This window comes from Megalops cyprinoides, chromosome 20, assembly GCF_013368585.1.
Source record: "Megalops cyprinoides isolate fMegCyp1 chromosome 20, fMegCyp1.pri, whole genome shotgun sequence".
In the NCBI taxonomy this organism is placed as follows: domain Eukaryota; kingdom Metazoa; phylum Chordata; class Actinopteri; order Elopiformes; family Megalopidae; genus Megalops; species Megalops cyprinoides.
In genome coordinates, this window is record NC_050602.1 from 14725949 (window position 1) to 14742032 (window position 16084).

Consider the following 16084-nt stretch of genomic DNA (forward strand, 5'->3'; position numbering starts at 1 on the left):
GCTGTCTGAGCACGGTGTCCTCTGCATCATCTAAAGGAAGCACGGAAAGAAATAACTTTGAAAAAAGAGCTGAAACTGTATATCGCTAGGCAAATATTGCATTGCAAAGCAGGCATAGCGCAAAGCCACCAGCTCAGTTCACCACCACATCCATAGGCATGCAGGCAAACTGTGAGACAGCCAGGGAAGCAAAGTGTGGCCCTGTTTGTTTTGAGGAAAGCAGTGAGCTCGCAACTTCCAAGGATATGCTGCCACTGAGTTTTTCTAATGATGAGGGTTTCCACTCGATCACACCATTCGTCCTACTTAATCCTAATGGTTTGAATGCTTGTAGAGTGAGTGTCCAGTGGGCCTCTCTCAGTTGAATGGTTTTAAGCTAAAGTATGGTTTTGAACTAAAGTGGTATGGTTTTAAACTCCTAAAGGTGCCAGTAAAGTGATGTTTCTTGTCAAACCTCAGTTACTGTAAGATTTCACTGTAGCCTATTTGACATTGCAATTTTTTGCTGTTGTTTTTTATTGTGCTGTCATACATAGTGTTTAAATTAAACTAAGAACTGTATTTTAGTTAATCCAATGACCCTTGGAGACTTGGATTCTTGGAGCCAAGTGAAGTTACAATGTTCAGATTTGCTCATTTTGACTGCATTGTTTTATCAATTGTAAACAAATCTATCTGGCTAGATGTAATTTTGTTAGGCTTTACAGCTTGTATTGTGATGCAGCCATCATTTTCTCTGGTTTGTGATTGAAGTTACTTGACCTGACCATATTTCAAAGCACACTCTGGGTGTCTCACAGTTTGATGATTTTGTTCCACTGTTCAGTTTTTCCTAGTTGGCCACATTTAATATAATAAACACTTAAAAAAACCAACATTGATATTCAGTATGGACACATTCTTTAACGGTAGTCTAATTAAATACAGGCGCGATAAACAGAATTGTTATTCATTTCAAGAGTTTTCAAATATTTGTTGACGGTAATACTTTCAGATCTAATTACACCAACTTTAGAGTGCTCGAAAATGTGTAACCCCAGGCACTGCAGGCGCTCAAAATGTGCTTAGCTTCATTTATGCCTGTGGAGAGTAGGGAAGGAGGGGGATGTCCAATTAAAAACAGAGTGATTAGAACACTGTTGCAATTGAATAATTCACAGTCCTCTCTCAGGCTGTGAGACGGGCAGCTGTGTTGGACAGGGCGTGACTGAACGTGTGACTGATAACCTATTTCCTCTGTTAGCATGGAACCAGGCAGAGCCACTATGTTCAGGTTGTTGTCGAGTGTTACATTTCATTATTTTTTCTGTCAAGTTGAATGACAGCTAACCCTGTTGACCTGGCTGCTCAACGCAGCTAACCATACTAACTGGGCTAAAGCAGGCCAGGGTCTGTGGTTTTGCATGGCATAGTTATGGTGCAGCATTGAGCCTCAGCACAGTAGAGAAGGGGGAAATGTTATAAGGAGCGTTTATTGATATTCTGTGAAGCTCCATAGCTATGAAATCCATATCACCCTTAAACTAGGATTTACCGTTTCAAATGTTCATCTTTCTCCACAGTAGGGTAAGCATCTGACAGCTGTATCTGTCTGTGGCTACTCTGAGTTTCCATATATCACAGAAAGTGCAGAGAACTGCAAAATGTATTTAGTAATTATGGAAGGTTTATTAAGCATGGTCTTTTTGGGTGTAGTGTGAATGTGCTGAGCACTGAGAAGCTGTAATTGGTCATTGGGTCAGACTGTCAGCTGCCAAGACCCGTCTTGGTTGTGTGTGTGTGTGTGTGTGTGTGTGTGTGTGTGTGTGTGTGTGTGTGCCTGCATGTGGTCTTTCTTCAGGGGGTCCACAGAACTGGATACCTCCTCTGTGATACAGTTAGATTAGGATAGAGCACAGCAGCTCACCTTTCTAAGGCTTGAGTTTCAGCTCAGAATGCAGAGCAGGTGAACACAGCAGGAACGGAGACCGACAGAGATAAGGGACCTCAACAGGCGTACTAATTAATCTCACATCCGGAGTGTTATCCAGCAGCCCTCAGCGCCTTACATAACCATACTTTATCATACACCATCTACCCTTTTGTTGTAAACTTAGAATGTTTGCATTGTTATGAATATTTTTATGCTAAGGTCCTAAATAAGAACTAGCATGTGACCTTTGTAGAAACAATGTCCACCCACCTACCCACCCACTCAGTTCACCCCTGTTCAAACTGAGGAAGGAGAAAGAAACTCCATTGTGTTTAAGTAGAGAGGTGTGTTTTACTCAGGACTCTGGAAGGCTGCACTATGTGTGTGTGTGTGTGTCTGTGTGTGTGTTTGTGTGCGTGTGCGTGTGGTAGGTCTTTGAATGTCAGTTAGGCTTTCCCACTCATTTATCTCTGGGAAATGTGGCTGTCTGCCCTCCTGTGTGAGGATACACCTCCTCTCTCCTCACACTCATTCAGTGCATAATTTGGTTTCAATCTCTCTCTCATCCAGAAAAACAAATGCATCTGCTGTCGACAGCAACAGAGATTTCCCGTTGACATTCTTTCTGTAATTGGTTTGTGTAAGAAGGTCAGGATTTTAATTTGAAATCCCTAGGGAAGACTATGGCCCCTTGTCCTCTGTCCTCCAGAGGACTCTGTGCATGTGGTCTGATCTGCTGAGCCCTTCAGCAGCCAAACACGCAAATGCACGCCTACACCGTTCACAGCTGCTGTCTTAGGGAAGCTTAGAAGGTCTGACATTTCCTCCACCCAGCTCAATGACAAGGACTCCACAGCTAGCATCACCAAGCCTGCAGAAATGTTGTCACATCGCTAAACAACAGCGCTTCTGGTGTTTCAGGAGCCACCTGGGGATCCCCTGTTACGCTCACACTGCTCATATTTTAGTCTTTTCATTTCAACAGGCACCTGTCTTGTTGTGTTCACTTTTTTGTCCTAGCTGCACTTAAGATGATATTAAAACATGCTAAATCGTAACACAGTGCACGAGGAAAACTTATTCTGCCATTTCGGTGAAAGGTAGAAATCCCCACATTTTGTCCGGCCGTCCATGAGTGGGTGCAGTTCTGCTGTTTATTCCCCATATTCTGCAACCCACGCCCCAGTGCACACATGAACACACACGGATACATAGAATGTGGTATTGGTGTGAAGTTATGCTGAGCTTTGCATAGTGTATTCTTGTTTATTCAGCAAGATATACGAGGTCCATGAATCTAAAATGCCAGACTCTCTGCTCCCAGCTGTAGATCTGAGCTGACGCGTGTGTGTTGTTTTGCAGGGGGAGAAAAACGCGGGCTTCGATGTGCTCTACCACAACATGAAGCACGGACAGCTTGCCACCAAAGAGCTGGCAGAGTTTGTGCGAGAGAGGTAAGGAGAGAGGGAGGGAGAGAGGGAGGGGTGTTGTTTGGGTGGCAGACTGTTGGTGGGAGAGGTGGGTGAGAGCGGGGGAGGAGCGAGGGGGCAGATAGCGGTGTGAAAAAAAAAAACACGGGTGAGCTCAATTACTGCATAATTAACACTTCCGTAGACAAGCATGTCTCAATTAGCTAATTTTGATAAACTTTGTTTGCTTCAGCCCGGCACTCCATCTCAGGACCGATAATTGATTTGACAGCACAGTCATTCCACATTAGAAAGTGTGGCATATGTCCCAAACACTGTCACTGGCACAAAGAGAAGTGTAATCCATCTTTCTTTTTTTTCCTCCTCAAGTGAAAGACTAGTTTAACTCATAAAGCCTTGAAAAAGCATTTCACCTCTATTGTTGATTCCATTGACGGCTTTCATCTCTGTGTTGCTACATTTTAACCAAGACCCCCACAAGTAAAGCTGTGCTTTTGTGAGGGATTGGGGATGCCACGAGCAGGCCCCCAGTGTCCCTGCACTCCACAGCTGTGTCACTGCCGTACACTTCAGTGCGTTTCCCCCACTGAACTGTAGGTGGAGCCAATGCCGGCCCACCACCGCCGTTCCAAACCCACTGTAATCACCGGTGAAACTCCACTTCCAGACCTCATTTATTTTCCTCTTATTACCATGGTGAATTCAGCAGAGCAGGACGGCATGTGCTTTCACCTGCCCCGGGTTCATCCCAGGCAGTCACATCAGTGCTGCGCACGGTCTGTTAAGCTATACACCGGCATGAATGGAAAAGAGGGCGAGTTGGATGATCTTCAGCTCAGATGGTGGGTGGCTGATGGTTAGAATAATACCACTTCGTCTTCTGGGCCTTTACTCGTTATATTTTTTCAGGCATTGAAAGCATGGGTTAGACTGCAATTAGCCGGAACATTTAACTTAATTACAGTAATTAGGTCTGCTTAACTCAGAGCTTTGGAGTCCGGTGTCACAGTATAAGAGGATGAGGGAGTCATTGGGCCCACTGTCACAATATAATTGGGGCACCTGACCACACCACTTTTTTCGCCCCAATGCTAGTCATTGATTGGAAGCAATTGCCACCTATCTCATTACATTCTCTACAGGTGCACATGAATGTAGGTTTCAGTTCAATTGCTATTGCTTTTAGTGGTTGAGACAGTTGGTCAGAAAACCCTAAAGGTTTGATGTCTGTCCCGTACTATCATAATTCAAAAAAGGAGTTATTCAGTGAATAGAATGCACTGTGAATTAATACTAAACAAATGTAAATCGTAAATCCAGATACTAGGTGCATGAAATTATTCAGTGTTCCTTGTCTGACCTTGGTACTCATTGTGAGGGTAAATGTGCTGAGTCTTTCTTTGTCAGTTATTCTCATATTTTTACATTTTAATGAGTTAGCAGGGGTGCCTCAGGCAGAAACACTGCTCATTGTATGACAGTCTTAAGTGGAGATGAAGTAGTGTGCACTATCAACATGTCACAGAGAAAACTCCAGGAATTGAAATGTCAGCGCTCTAAGTGTGTGCTACCCAGGATCCTTTGCATTGTTGTGGTTCAAGCAGTAAGGTTTAGCTCTTAAGCTAGCACCAGCATCTTCGATTTGATGAGAGCTGCAATCGTTAGTCAGCTGAGGGTGACAAGGCGAAGAGAGACTTGGGCATGTTTTGAGGAGAGGAAGACTTACCTCACAGCAGAGCACTGAATGAGGGAAGGAGTCAAGCGGCACAAACAGGGAAATAGGCTGATAGGGAGATGCTGTGGCCCAGATGCAACAGTCCATGAGCCTGGACCAGGAGCTTGGATGGGTAGATTGTGTGAAATGGACAGATACTTCTTTGTTTGAAGACAAGCCTGCTGGACCAGATTCCCTGGCCAGTTTTCTCTTGAACTGGAGAGTAACAGTAATAGCTGGTATGTAGAGACAGAAATAGGAAATATAGGAAAAGTGCCAGATAGTGAAGAGATCATTTCCCTCACCTTGTTACAAGCCATTACTTCTTTCATCTGGAATCAGCGAAAAGAACATGAATGATAGCTTGCTTCTGACTTCATTTCTTCTATTCATAGCTGATTGCACAGACATGAAGTGTTTTTTCCCTCTCTCTCTGAAATTTGAGGGAACAGTCATTAAAGTTTGATATTTGCTGAAATAAGGTTATTTATTATTTAAACATGGACTGCACCAAATATTTACAGCATATTACATAACAGGTCAATTCTTCTTCTAGGATTGTCCAGCTGGTCATGCCATGTGTTTCATGTAATCTTTGTTCTCGTTTACATTGCCAAGATAATAATTAGTCATGATAGCATTCAGACGTCAGTTATAAAAATAACTGCACTGATTTTGGTGATGACTGAGCACCTCTCTTTCAAGCCTTTCAAAACCCACTGATAGGGTAACTCATCTTATCCAGCACTAATGTATTACATCTTCCTGTCACTCAAAGAGGTCAGCGATTGGTTACTGCATTTCTCTCTGATTGGCTGCCTTTGTGTTTTTGTCTTACAGGGCAGCCATTGAAGAAACATACTCCAAGTCCATGAGCAAACTGGCCAAGATAGCAAGTAATGGAAGCTCTTTGGGGTAAGTGTGTGAGTCAGGTGATTGAATGCAACTACCACTACTGATAGCACATAGGAAGAGTTGCTGAAATTATTATGATACTGACAGTGCACTGACTGACATAACATGCTAGAAAAACTAAAGGTCTCAAATTGGTATGAGCAGGTAAATGAGTGTATTACATAAGAGGGCTACATCTGTGGTGTCTGTATTGCTCACAGGACACTTAGTATGCTTCATAAATAAGTGTCAGTGTGAGTCACAGTTTTGATCAGCAGTCTCATCCCATAATCCTGTCTGCCTGACACATTTCTTGACTGCCTGCTCGCTCATGGTTGCTGAAAAGGACCTCTTTCTCCATACTGATCTCTCTCTCTCTCTCTCTCTCTCTCTCTCTCTCTCTCTGCCTTTCCTTTACATTACATTATTGTCATTTAGCAGATGCTGTTACCCAGAGCGACTTGCATAGGTTACAATTTTTACATGTTATCCATTTATATAGCTGAATTTTTACTGAGGCAATTGTAGGTTAAGTACCTTGCCCAAGGATACAGCAGCAGTGCCCCAGTGGGGAATCGAACCGGCAACCTTTCGGCCCTGCTCCTTACCACTGTGGTACACTGCTGCCCTTTATCTGGTAGATTGTCCTTTCTTCCTCCTCAGAACTCTCTTAGCTTTTTTTGTTTTTTGTTTCTGTTAGATGAATTTCTTTTGCAGTGTACTGAACTGAAATAAAAGAACAGAATGAATCTGATAGCATTCTGCTCTCTTTCCCTCCCCGCTGTCTCTTCCTTCCAGGACTTTTGCCCCCTTGTGGGATGTGTTCCGGGTGTCGTCAGACAAGCTGGCCCTCTGCCACCTGGAGCTGATGAGGAAGATGAACTCCCTCATCAACGACATCAACAAATATGGGGAAGAGCAGGTCAAAATTCACCGCAAGGTAGGGTGACCCACGCCCCTCGTCTCACTGCTGTAGCCTGCTGGCCCCGTTCCCTTTCCCAATCTCCCTGCACTTCTCAGGTTCTCCGTGTTGCCCTCCCTCAGTTTTAAGCATGCCCAGTGGTCCCACTGATGCAGGATCAGCTACCCAACTCCTCATTTCGACCTCAGGTACTTAATCCAAAATCAGAAACTGGCCCAGAATCAGTGGCTCAGACAGCCACAGGCCATCAATGTGAGGGATAATAATAAGGACTGGAGGTTATCTCTCCTTTTTTCTGTCGTCATTGGTCAGAACACTCACACACACACACACACACACACACACACACACACACACACACACACGCATACACATACACACACACAAATATCTGTCAACGTCCCACATTTTTTAGCACACAGATGACCTGGATTCATCAGTGTTATTTATTTAAATGGTAAAATCTCCAAACCACTACACTCCAGAGTCTGAATGTAGAATGCTAATATACAAACAACTCTAACTGTAAAACTATAATTTCGAGTACATTTATGTCTTTGTGAGGTCAGTATGCAATGAATGAGATATCATAGGAAAATACTTGTAGCAAAATGAATGAGAACCTCTCATCTTCTATGCCAGTCTTGTATTAAGTATCAAGGGTATAGCATCAGGGGTTTCAATAATAAGAGGACAATGCCGATTTGCTGTAAATGCTAAAACATGACAGGGAAGCGCTGTGGTCATTTCAACTACCCTGTTAAAAACTGATGAAACATTGAGAACTTAAAAAAAAAAAAAAATTTTTGAACGAGAACCTCTCATCCCCTGTGCCGATCTTGCATTGCGTATCCTGTCGCTGATGTGAGCGTTCTACCTGAACGTGAATGCCCCCCCCCCCCCCCAGACGAAGGAGGAGGTGATGGGCACGCTGGAAGCCGTGCAGACGCTGCAGGCGCAAAGCAGCCAGCTGCAGAAGTCCCGGGAGAACTACCACAGCAAGTGCGTGGAGCTGGACCGTCTGCGCAGGGAGGGCGCCCCACAGAAGGAGCTGGAGAAGGTGTGTGGAGGGGGGCTACGCTAACCCAAACCCAAACCCAAACCCGAACCCACACAGCAAGAGGTATGAATACCCCAGCGAGTTAAAGATCAAGGTATCCAGCACTGGAAAGGATTCGCACTCTTGTTCTAAGGCGACGGGGTGTCATTACCACTTGTAGTGTTGTTATTTATGCACCCACTCATGTTACCGAACTCTGCGACAGCAAAGATTACAGAATCCTTCATGGGAAAATGTAATCATTCCTCAGCGCCATCTGTCTCTGTCATGCAGAGGCATCCTTCATAGTCAGGTGTTTATATTAAATGCTGAAGCAGCTGTAGCCAAACTAATAAATACATAAGAAATCATCACTGTAGAATCATTGTGTGTTGTGTAACTGCAATTAATCATATTATACATATGGTGGCATTGTTAGGCAGCAATACTGTACCTGAGTCACCCCCAGCCTTTTCGTTTACTCCAATTGCATCCCTCTTCCTCTAGGCGGAGGTGAAGTCGAAGAAGGCAGCGGAGTCCTTCAGCTCCTGTGTGGAGAAGTACAACCGAGTGGGTGGAGACTTCGAACAGAAAATGACTGAATCAGCACAGGTGAGGGGCGGGGGCTGTAGGCAGGAACCGATCGATGCAGGGTAGGACCATGAGAATGCAGGGAGCGGTTTGGCACAGAGAGGAAGGCCTTGTTATAACTGAATGAAACTGAAATTGAATGAGAACTTTCACAGGTACTCTTCACCATGTCTAACTCTAACCTGTCATCACAGGTTGTGGAGTTGTCGCCTGTCTGGCATGGTTCACCTAAATGCAGATTTTGTAGAGTAGTGTGTCAGAGCAGCGTTTAGGTCCGTGGTCTGGCAGTGTTGAGTTTTGTGCTCATGTAGTGCTAACTGCTCTGTTCAGGCAGTGCTGAGTGGGGAATGTTAAGGTAAATCTTACTGCATTGATATGTTCCTTTCAAATTTACTGAAAAAGTCTTACTCTGGAAGGGAGCTGGCATGCTGTTGAAAAGTGATGAGCAGCAGATTGTTTCTGACAGCCTCTTTAGATTGTCAATCACAGTTTGACAATCAGCTGATTAATAGCCTCTGCTCAGGTGTCATCCTCACAGCATCAAAAACAAAATGTACTGATTTCCTCAGAGAAACACGTTTTGCTGCAATCAGCTGTCCGTCTAGAGACTGTATGAGCTCCATGGTCTGAAGAGGAGGCTTGTTATGGATATTAGAGAGGAAAGTGAAATCCAGAGAAATTTGTGTCTGCTACGGAAGTGTACTTTATATAGCAAAATAAAGATGTTGACAGAACAGGGTTTTTTTGAGAAGCGCAAAGTCTACTTATATGCTCATAAAAACTGGGATAAAAGTTGAAGAATTCATGGTGTTCTCTTTTTGGCCTGCAACCAGTGATACCTTTCTATTTATTGTCTACAGTGACCATTGCGGCAGGTAGTTTGTTATACTGTTGTACCGTGGTCATGGGCTTTTGTATTCCAGGTTATTTGTAGTTGTGTTCATGTGTGCAAATCTTTCACATCGCCTGTGACAGTTGATGGTGTTGAAGAGGCCTGAAATGGGTAAGGAGGTAATGAAAGTCCCAAACTGCACACAATTCATTCAGAATCGATTCAGCTTCAAGTGTAATGGGGGCTGAGGTGTAAAATGGGGTCTAAGTGCCCAGTGGAGAATTCCAAATCTTGGTCCTGGGTAGGCCACAGGCCAGCTTCATTTACAGGACTGGTAAGACTAGTTCAGCAAAGTCAGCGAGCTGGTTCAGGGACAGCTGGCCTCCAGCACCAGAATTGGGCAGCCCTGAATTGCCGTAGGTTGCTTTTTTTCTAACAATGTGGGTGTCTCCATGGCGACCCTCGCTGTTTCCAGGGAGACCCTCCAACAAAATGCATGAACACTGCTATTTATATATGACATAACGATGAAAGCCCTTGCAGCTAAGTATTCTATCTCATTATGTCTAAAATAGTGCATATACACAGTATATTGCTGTGATCATTTAGAGATCTGGACAGGTGTAATTAAGATGCAGCTCAAAAAAATATAATCACAGCTCAATACATGAGTCTTTGCGGGGGACCATTCCTAAGATGATACACTGTCTCTGTCTATGTGACTGTTACCTTGTGTGTGTGTGTGTGTGTGTGTGTGTGTGTGTGTGTGTGTTATGTGTTTGTGTGTATGTGTATGTTTGTGCGCGTACGTGCTTGTGTGTGTGCGTGCGTGCGTGCGTGCGTGCGTGCGTGTGCATGCGTGTGTGTGCACGTGCTTGTGTGTGTGTGTGTGTGTGCGTGTGTCCCTCTCTCTCTGTCCCTCAGTCAGTGTGTGGACGGGGCAGGGCAGCTCTGATGTAGCTGGTGTTTGTGTTCTTGTTGATGTGTGTGCAGAAGTTTCAGGACCTGGAGGAGACCCATCTGCGGCAGATGAAGCACCTGATAAAGGCATACTCCCACTCCATCGAGGACACACACGTGCAGGTCGGACAGGTATGGCACTACCCGGGGACCAGGACACTGCTCTCTAACAACTGTGGCAGCAGTGTGGTGTAGCGGTAGGGGTAGGACTGGTAACCAGAAGGTCACTGTTTAGATTCCCGGATGGGGAACTGCTGTTGTACCTGTGATCAAGGATGCTTAACCCATAATTGCCTCAGTTAATATCCAGCTGTATAAATGAATAAAATTGTAACCTGTGTAAGTTACTCTGGTTAAGGGTGTCTGCTAAATGATAGTAATGTAATTTAATAACCAGACAAGCAGTATTGATTGTCTTCCCAACTGCTTAACTGATTCCAGACATACACAGGTTACTCTAGACCGGTAGGGAACAGGACTCTGTTTTTGATAGGAAGAGAACACTTCCTTCGATCCACAGTGAACTGAAAAAGGCCTTAGGGCTGTGATGTGGAGAGAGTGTCCTGCCGCCTGGAACCATTTAATTTTGAAACGGAAAGAAAATGTCTTCGGACTGATGACTGACTGGTGTGGAGCACAGGTTTGAATCAGAAAGGCGTTGACAATTATTGCCATACACATGCTTAGGGCAGCTTCATTTAGATGCCATTTGCAGAACAATAGGGAAAAAATTTGGTGTTAATAAAGGAAGTTCTGAATACTTGTCTGCTGAGAATGGTGAGTCACAGAGTACTGGCAGCATGAGTCTTGCAGTAAAGTGATGCCCTTATTCTCCAGTGTGACTATGTAACTGAGTCACAGCTCCCTCCTAATGTGGATATATATGAAATGTATGTTTCAGCTGACATATTAATAATGAGTAATGGTCGTGGCAGTGTAGGATAGTGGTGCAGGGGTCATAATTGAAAGGTTGCAGATTCGATTCTCCACTGGGGTACTGCTGTTGTACCCTTGGGTAAGGTACTTAACCCAGAATTGCCTTGGTAAATACCCACCGGTAAAAATGGATAATATGTAAATTTGTTACCTGTGTAAGTTGCTCTGGATAAGAGCGTCTGCTAAATGACAGTATTGTAATGTAATGAGAAAAATGAGGGAGTGCATGTTCCACCTCCCCAGGTACACGAGGAGTTCAAGCAGAACGTGGAGAACATCGGCATCGAGAACCTCATCAAGAAGTTTGCTGAGCAGAAGGGCACAGGGACAGATCGGCCAGGTACGGCTCTGCGGCCAGGTCAGGGCTGGTGCGGAGTGGTCCGGAGGTGTGCGGTTTGAATGACGGTCGCTCTGACAACGCCGGCTCTGTGTGTTGCAGCTCCGGTGGGCTTTGAGGAGTACAGCTCCAGCGGGGCACCAGAGGGGGGCAAGAAGAGCCGTGCCAAAGCCTTCCGAATCCCCGGGCTGGGCAAGAGGGACAAAGAGCCCGACTCCACGTGAGCACACACACGCATGCACACGCACACACACTGGGCAGCAGTGTGGCGAAGTGGTTCAATTCCCCCTTGGGGCACTGCTGCTGTACCCTTGGGCAAGGCACTTAACCCACGCTTGCCTCAATAAACCTCCAGCTGTATAAATGGATGAAAGTGTAAGTCACTTTGGATAACAGTATCAGCTAAATGACAATAATGTAATGTAATGTAATGTATTTTGCACTGTCAGTTCACGTGTGGTCATACCCACCATGCCACCCACAGTACTTAGCTGGCCTGATATTTCATGCTGGTGTCCTGACAGTGGCTGTCGCCGTGCTCTCACATACAGTACATTCCCACACATGCTGAGGCTCTCTGTGCTTCCTGCTGCAGATATTTTCCCTCTGTCTTCTCTCTCCCTGTGCGGTCATAGCCAGCGCTCATTCATGACTCTCTCTGTGTGTCTTTTGTTCCAGGGACACGGCTGTCACAGAGGCTCCGGTGAGTATGATGCACGGCCGCCCACTCCCACGCGCACACGCGCTTACGCACATGCACTCACAGAGGCGCACATGTTAAAGCACACAAGCGCACACAGATCAGAAGGAGTGGGTAACGGATAAACACTGCCACCAGCACTGAATGGTGGTATAGGGAATATCTGACAACGCTGGCCTCGCTCTGAGAGAGGGAGCTAAGCTCCTGTTCATGGCTTTGGACAGAGAGGGGCGCAGGGAGAGAGAATGAGACAAATGGGAATAGGGGCACCTGCTGTGCTGATCCCCCAGCATCTGTGGTGATTAGGAAAGGCTACCACACACACTCTAATGGCAGCGGGTGAAATGTCTTACAGTGTCTCACAGGCTGCGGCACCTCTAAACCAGGTTCTACTAGCAGAGGGCTGTGACTGTGCTCTTGCTTGGGCACAGAGGATAGCACAGGCTTCATAGCTGACAGAGACAGACCCTATGTGTGTGTGTGTGTGTGTGTGTGTGTGTGTGTGTGTGTTTGAGAAACAATGATGCCGCCAGCAGTACCTGTCTATTTATAGATTTCCCAGAAGCCAGGAGTTTAGGAACAAGGCTGTAGAATCATTTGGCAGCCTAGAGCCTTTTAACAAGGTTGTGTTACATATGGGGGGTTTGGGGCAGGGATACAGTGGAGAAGAGGAGCACTGCTAACACTCTGTAACCTAGCACTTGTGCAGTCATTGATCTCCTCTAGCAGAGTGAAAACTTAAATAGATCTCCAACTTTTATGACTAGTGGTATGACTACTGCTGCAACTAATGAGCGTTCAGTGGGCCCATGAGTGTATGTATAGTCTCAGATTACCATCTACCTCTCTGCTTCAGTGTTTAAGGGATTCTGAGTGGTTGATTACCAATGGTCTATAAGACAAAACTGCACTGTAAGACTTGGAAATACCATAATCAGTTGTATAGTTGTACAGTAGTGTAATAAAAATGAGGAGGCAGTGTTTTATACACAAAGCATGAAACAGCAGGTGTAGGATATGCAGATTGGTGCTCTGGAGGTGAGGTGAGAGCTAATGTCTGTCTGTCTGTCTGTCTGTCTGTCTGTTTGCAGAATTCCCCACAGGTGGATGAGGAGGGATTCGTAATCCGAGCAGATGTCAATCAGAATGATATCCTTCGCTGTGACAAAGTGGGTCTTGGAAAATGGAAATGTGTAGTATGTACTGTGCATTCCGCACACGCATACACAGACACACATACAAACACATACACAATCCAATTTTAGCTGTCTGATGTAGAATAAGCAGGAAGCAGTCACAGACATGCTTTGGACACTGCAAGCTTAAGACTGGGAAAACAGCTTGACTTACCCGGTTTGGATAAATAATTTCGCCGCAGTCACATGCTGGCCGTTCTGCTATTCCCGAGGGAAGCCAGCTGAATAGCATCTCATTCAGCAAACTGACATCTTTCGGGTCACATCATGGTCATCTCTGTAGCATTACAGAGCCATGAATGTGTCTTTTTTGTGTGCTCAGATACCTCTTTGTTAGAGCAGCTGAGAGATTGAAATAATGGTCAGTCACGTTCCCTGTGACCACAAACTAACATGAGGTCATGGCTCTTTCAACCACAATCCCTTACTCTTTCTCAAATTATGCACTCCCGCATGGGCACACACACACAGCCACACACACAGATACATGTGGGAGGGGTATGGAATAAGAGAGTAGGGCATCACAGGAGGAAGATGATACCAGGTGATACCTGGTTCTCCATCCTATTCTTTATCACCTGGTACACAGTACTTCCTGCCCCCAAGGAATCACTTCAGTGTGCAGGGCTTTCTGAAAAATTCTGTCCTCTTCAGCCAACTTGTAATGATTCAGTTTAAGAGTCATGGTCCATGGCATTGGAAAAATAGCCCATGCTATTTAGAGTCCTAATGGTGAATTGATTTGGTCTAATGGTATTTTTGTCTGAATCAATGTTTTTCAAGTTAAATGCATTGGGTGTATCATGATACTTGTTTTTGTTACTTTGTTCTGTCAAGCACCTTACCCGTTCAATACATAAATGACCTGTGAAATAAATGTCATTTGGCAGACACTTCCTGTAACTGAGGATGGATTTCCTGAGACTCGTTTGTGAACAGTGTTGGTCAGCGGTTGTGTGCGCTGTAGCAGGTTTGGCCCATACCCCAGTGGTGTGGCATACTGTTCTGAGAAGAGGCCCTCAACCCTGCTCAAGCTGTCTGCTGTCAAAAACTTTCCTTGTATTAAACCTGTCCAGGGCGGTTAACAAACCAATATATATAACAGCCTCAATGAAGTACAATACCAGTCAAATGTTTGGACACACCTGATTAAGACAATGAGAAACATGGATTCAAAGACATTTTGATCTAATGGCTTATGCTTAAATTCTTGAAATTTGTTTCTTAGACAAATGAAAATAGTGAAGTTGATGCCTATGTATGAAATTATTTCCAAAAAATGTATTTTTTAAAAATGTTTTTGGCTACTTTGAAGAATTTAGAATATAAGATTATTTTGATTTGTTTTTTGGGTTCCATCTGTGTTATTTCATAGTTTTCATGTCTTTAATATTATTCTATTATTCTTCTCTTTGGAAAACATTACAAAATAAAGAATAAAAATTGTGTTCAAACTTTTGACTGGTGCTGTAATTGAGGACAGATTCTCAAGCATGCAGCTCCTCAGAGTCAAACCTGCAGGCCTCTGGTCCCTGGTCCAGACCTGCTAAGAATGCCGCTCCCCGGCCATGTTCTGCCCACTCCTTGACTGTAGCCCCCCTGCCTCCATACGCTGCTCCCAGGATAAAGATGGCAGCTTCTACTCTAGCGACTCAGACTTCGATGATGACGAGCCGAAGAAGTTCAACATCCAGATTCGGCCAGTGGGCACCAGTGGGAGGAGCCACGCGCCCGCCGAAGAGCTGAGGGCCACTGTGGGGGCCCTGACTCTGCCCCCCAACAGAGGGGTACGAATCGGGATGAAGAGGGACGTAGCTTAACATTGGCAGAATGAGGGCAGACTGTGGAGAAATTAAGTCCATCTGATTTAAATGCTCACATCATAGTAAAGATACACAACATGATGGGAAGCTATGATTAGTAAGGAAAAAAGATAAATAATGGGTTTAAAATGTTAACATTTCTCACATGTTTTAATAGTCCCAAAGGTAGGATGGAAATGTATTTCTGATGAGTTCAATGTCTGTGTTTTTCTTTTGGTCCAGGTCTCCATCAAGAGGCATCTCTCTAGTAAGTTCTGTATGCTTACGCTCGAAACCCCTACGTTGCCTCTGGGCAATACAAATTCAAGAGCATGTAAGTGCAGCCTCTTCTAGCCCTTTCACTGCTCCCTGGCTAACAAATGTCCTCTGAAGGCTTTGATCTCTGGTCAGCGTTTGGATGTTAACAGCTTTGTGTCAGTGGAGAATGGAGAGGATGAGTGATTAGGATCCCGGGACAGTGACCTCACAGTGTGGTGTCTGTGAGGCAGGGGCGTTTTAGGGGGCTCAAGGTGAGCCTTATTCCTCCTCTTGCTCTTTTCCCATGTCACAGGGAGTTCCAGCCGCACAGCTGGAGCACGCTCAGAAGGAGAGGGGGATGGTGCCCCCCACAGGGGTGAGTCAGTATTTCCCTTGTGCGCTTGCTGTATAATACGAATTCTGTTACTCTCAAGGCAATCAGTGATACTGCTCCATTTTAGTGAGGGTGTACCCATCAGTCATTGCAGCATCCTGTCCTTTCAAGATTTGGGTCTCTCTCTCTTTAATCAACACAGAGCATTCATTCTTTCTAAGTTGCAA

At 45.0% G+C, this 16084-nt stretch overlaps 1 protein-coding gene across 1 annotated transcript in view; it reads left to right on the forward strand.

Moving 5' to 3' along the window:
• Nucleotides 1-16084, forward strand: part of LOC118795856 (F-BAR domain only protein 1-like) — a 38502-nt gene that overhangs the window by 15399 nt on the left and 7019 nt on the right. Inside the window, exons 3-15 of the mRNA XM_036554608.1 lie at nucleotides 3275-3366; nucleotides 5897-5971; nucleotides 6749-6890; nucleotides 7780-7932; nucleotides 8419-8523; nucleotides 10328-10426; nucleotides 11474-11570; nucleotides 11670-11787; nucleotides 12246-12270; nucleotides 13359-13416; nucleotides 15075-15250; nucleotides 15509-15533; nucleotides 15837-15899. Coding sequence (XP_036410501.1) covers nucleotides 3275-3366; nucleotides 5897-5971; nucleotides 6749-6890; nucleotides 7780-7932; nucleotides 8419-8523; nucleotides 10328-10426; nucleotides 11474-11570; nucleotides 11670-11787; nucleotides 12246-12270; nucleotides 13359-13416; nucleotides 15075-15250; nucleotides 15509-15533; nucleotides 15837-15899 — 1228 coding nt within the window. The remainder of the gene's footprint in view (nucleotides 1-3274; nucleotides 3367-5896; nucleotides 5972-6748; nucleotides 6891-7779; nucleotides 7933-8418; nucleotides 8524-10327; nucleotides 10427-11473; nucleotides 11571-11669; nucleotides 11788-12245; nucleotides 12271-13358; nucleotides 13417-15074; nucleotides 15251-15508; nucleotides 15534-15836; nucleotides 15900-16084) is intronic.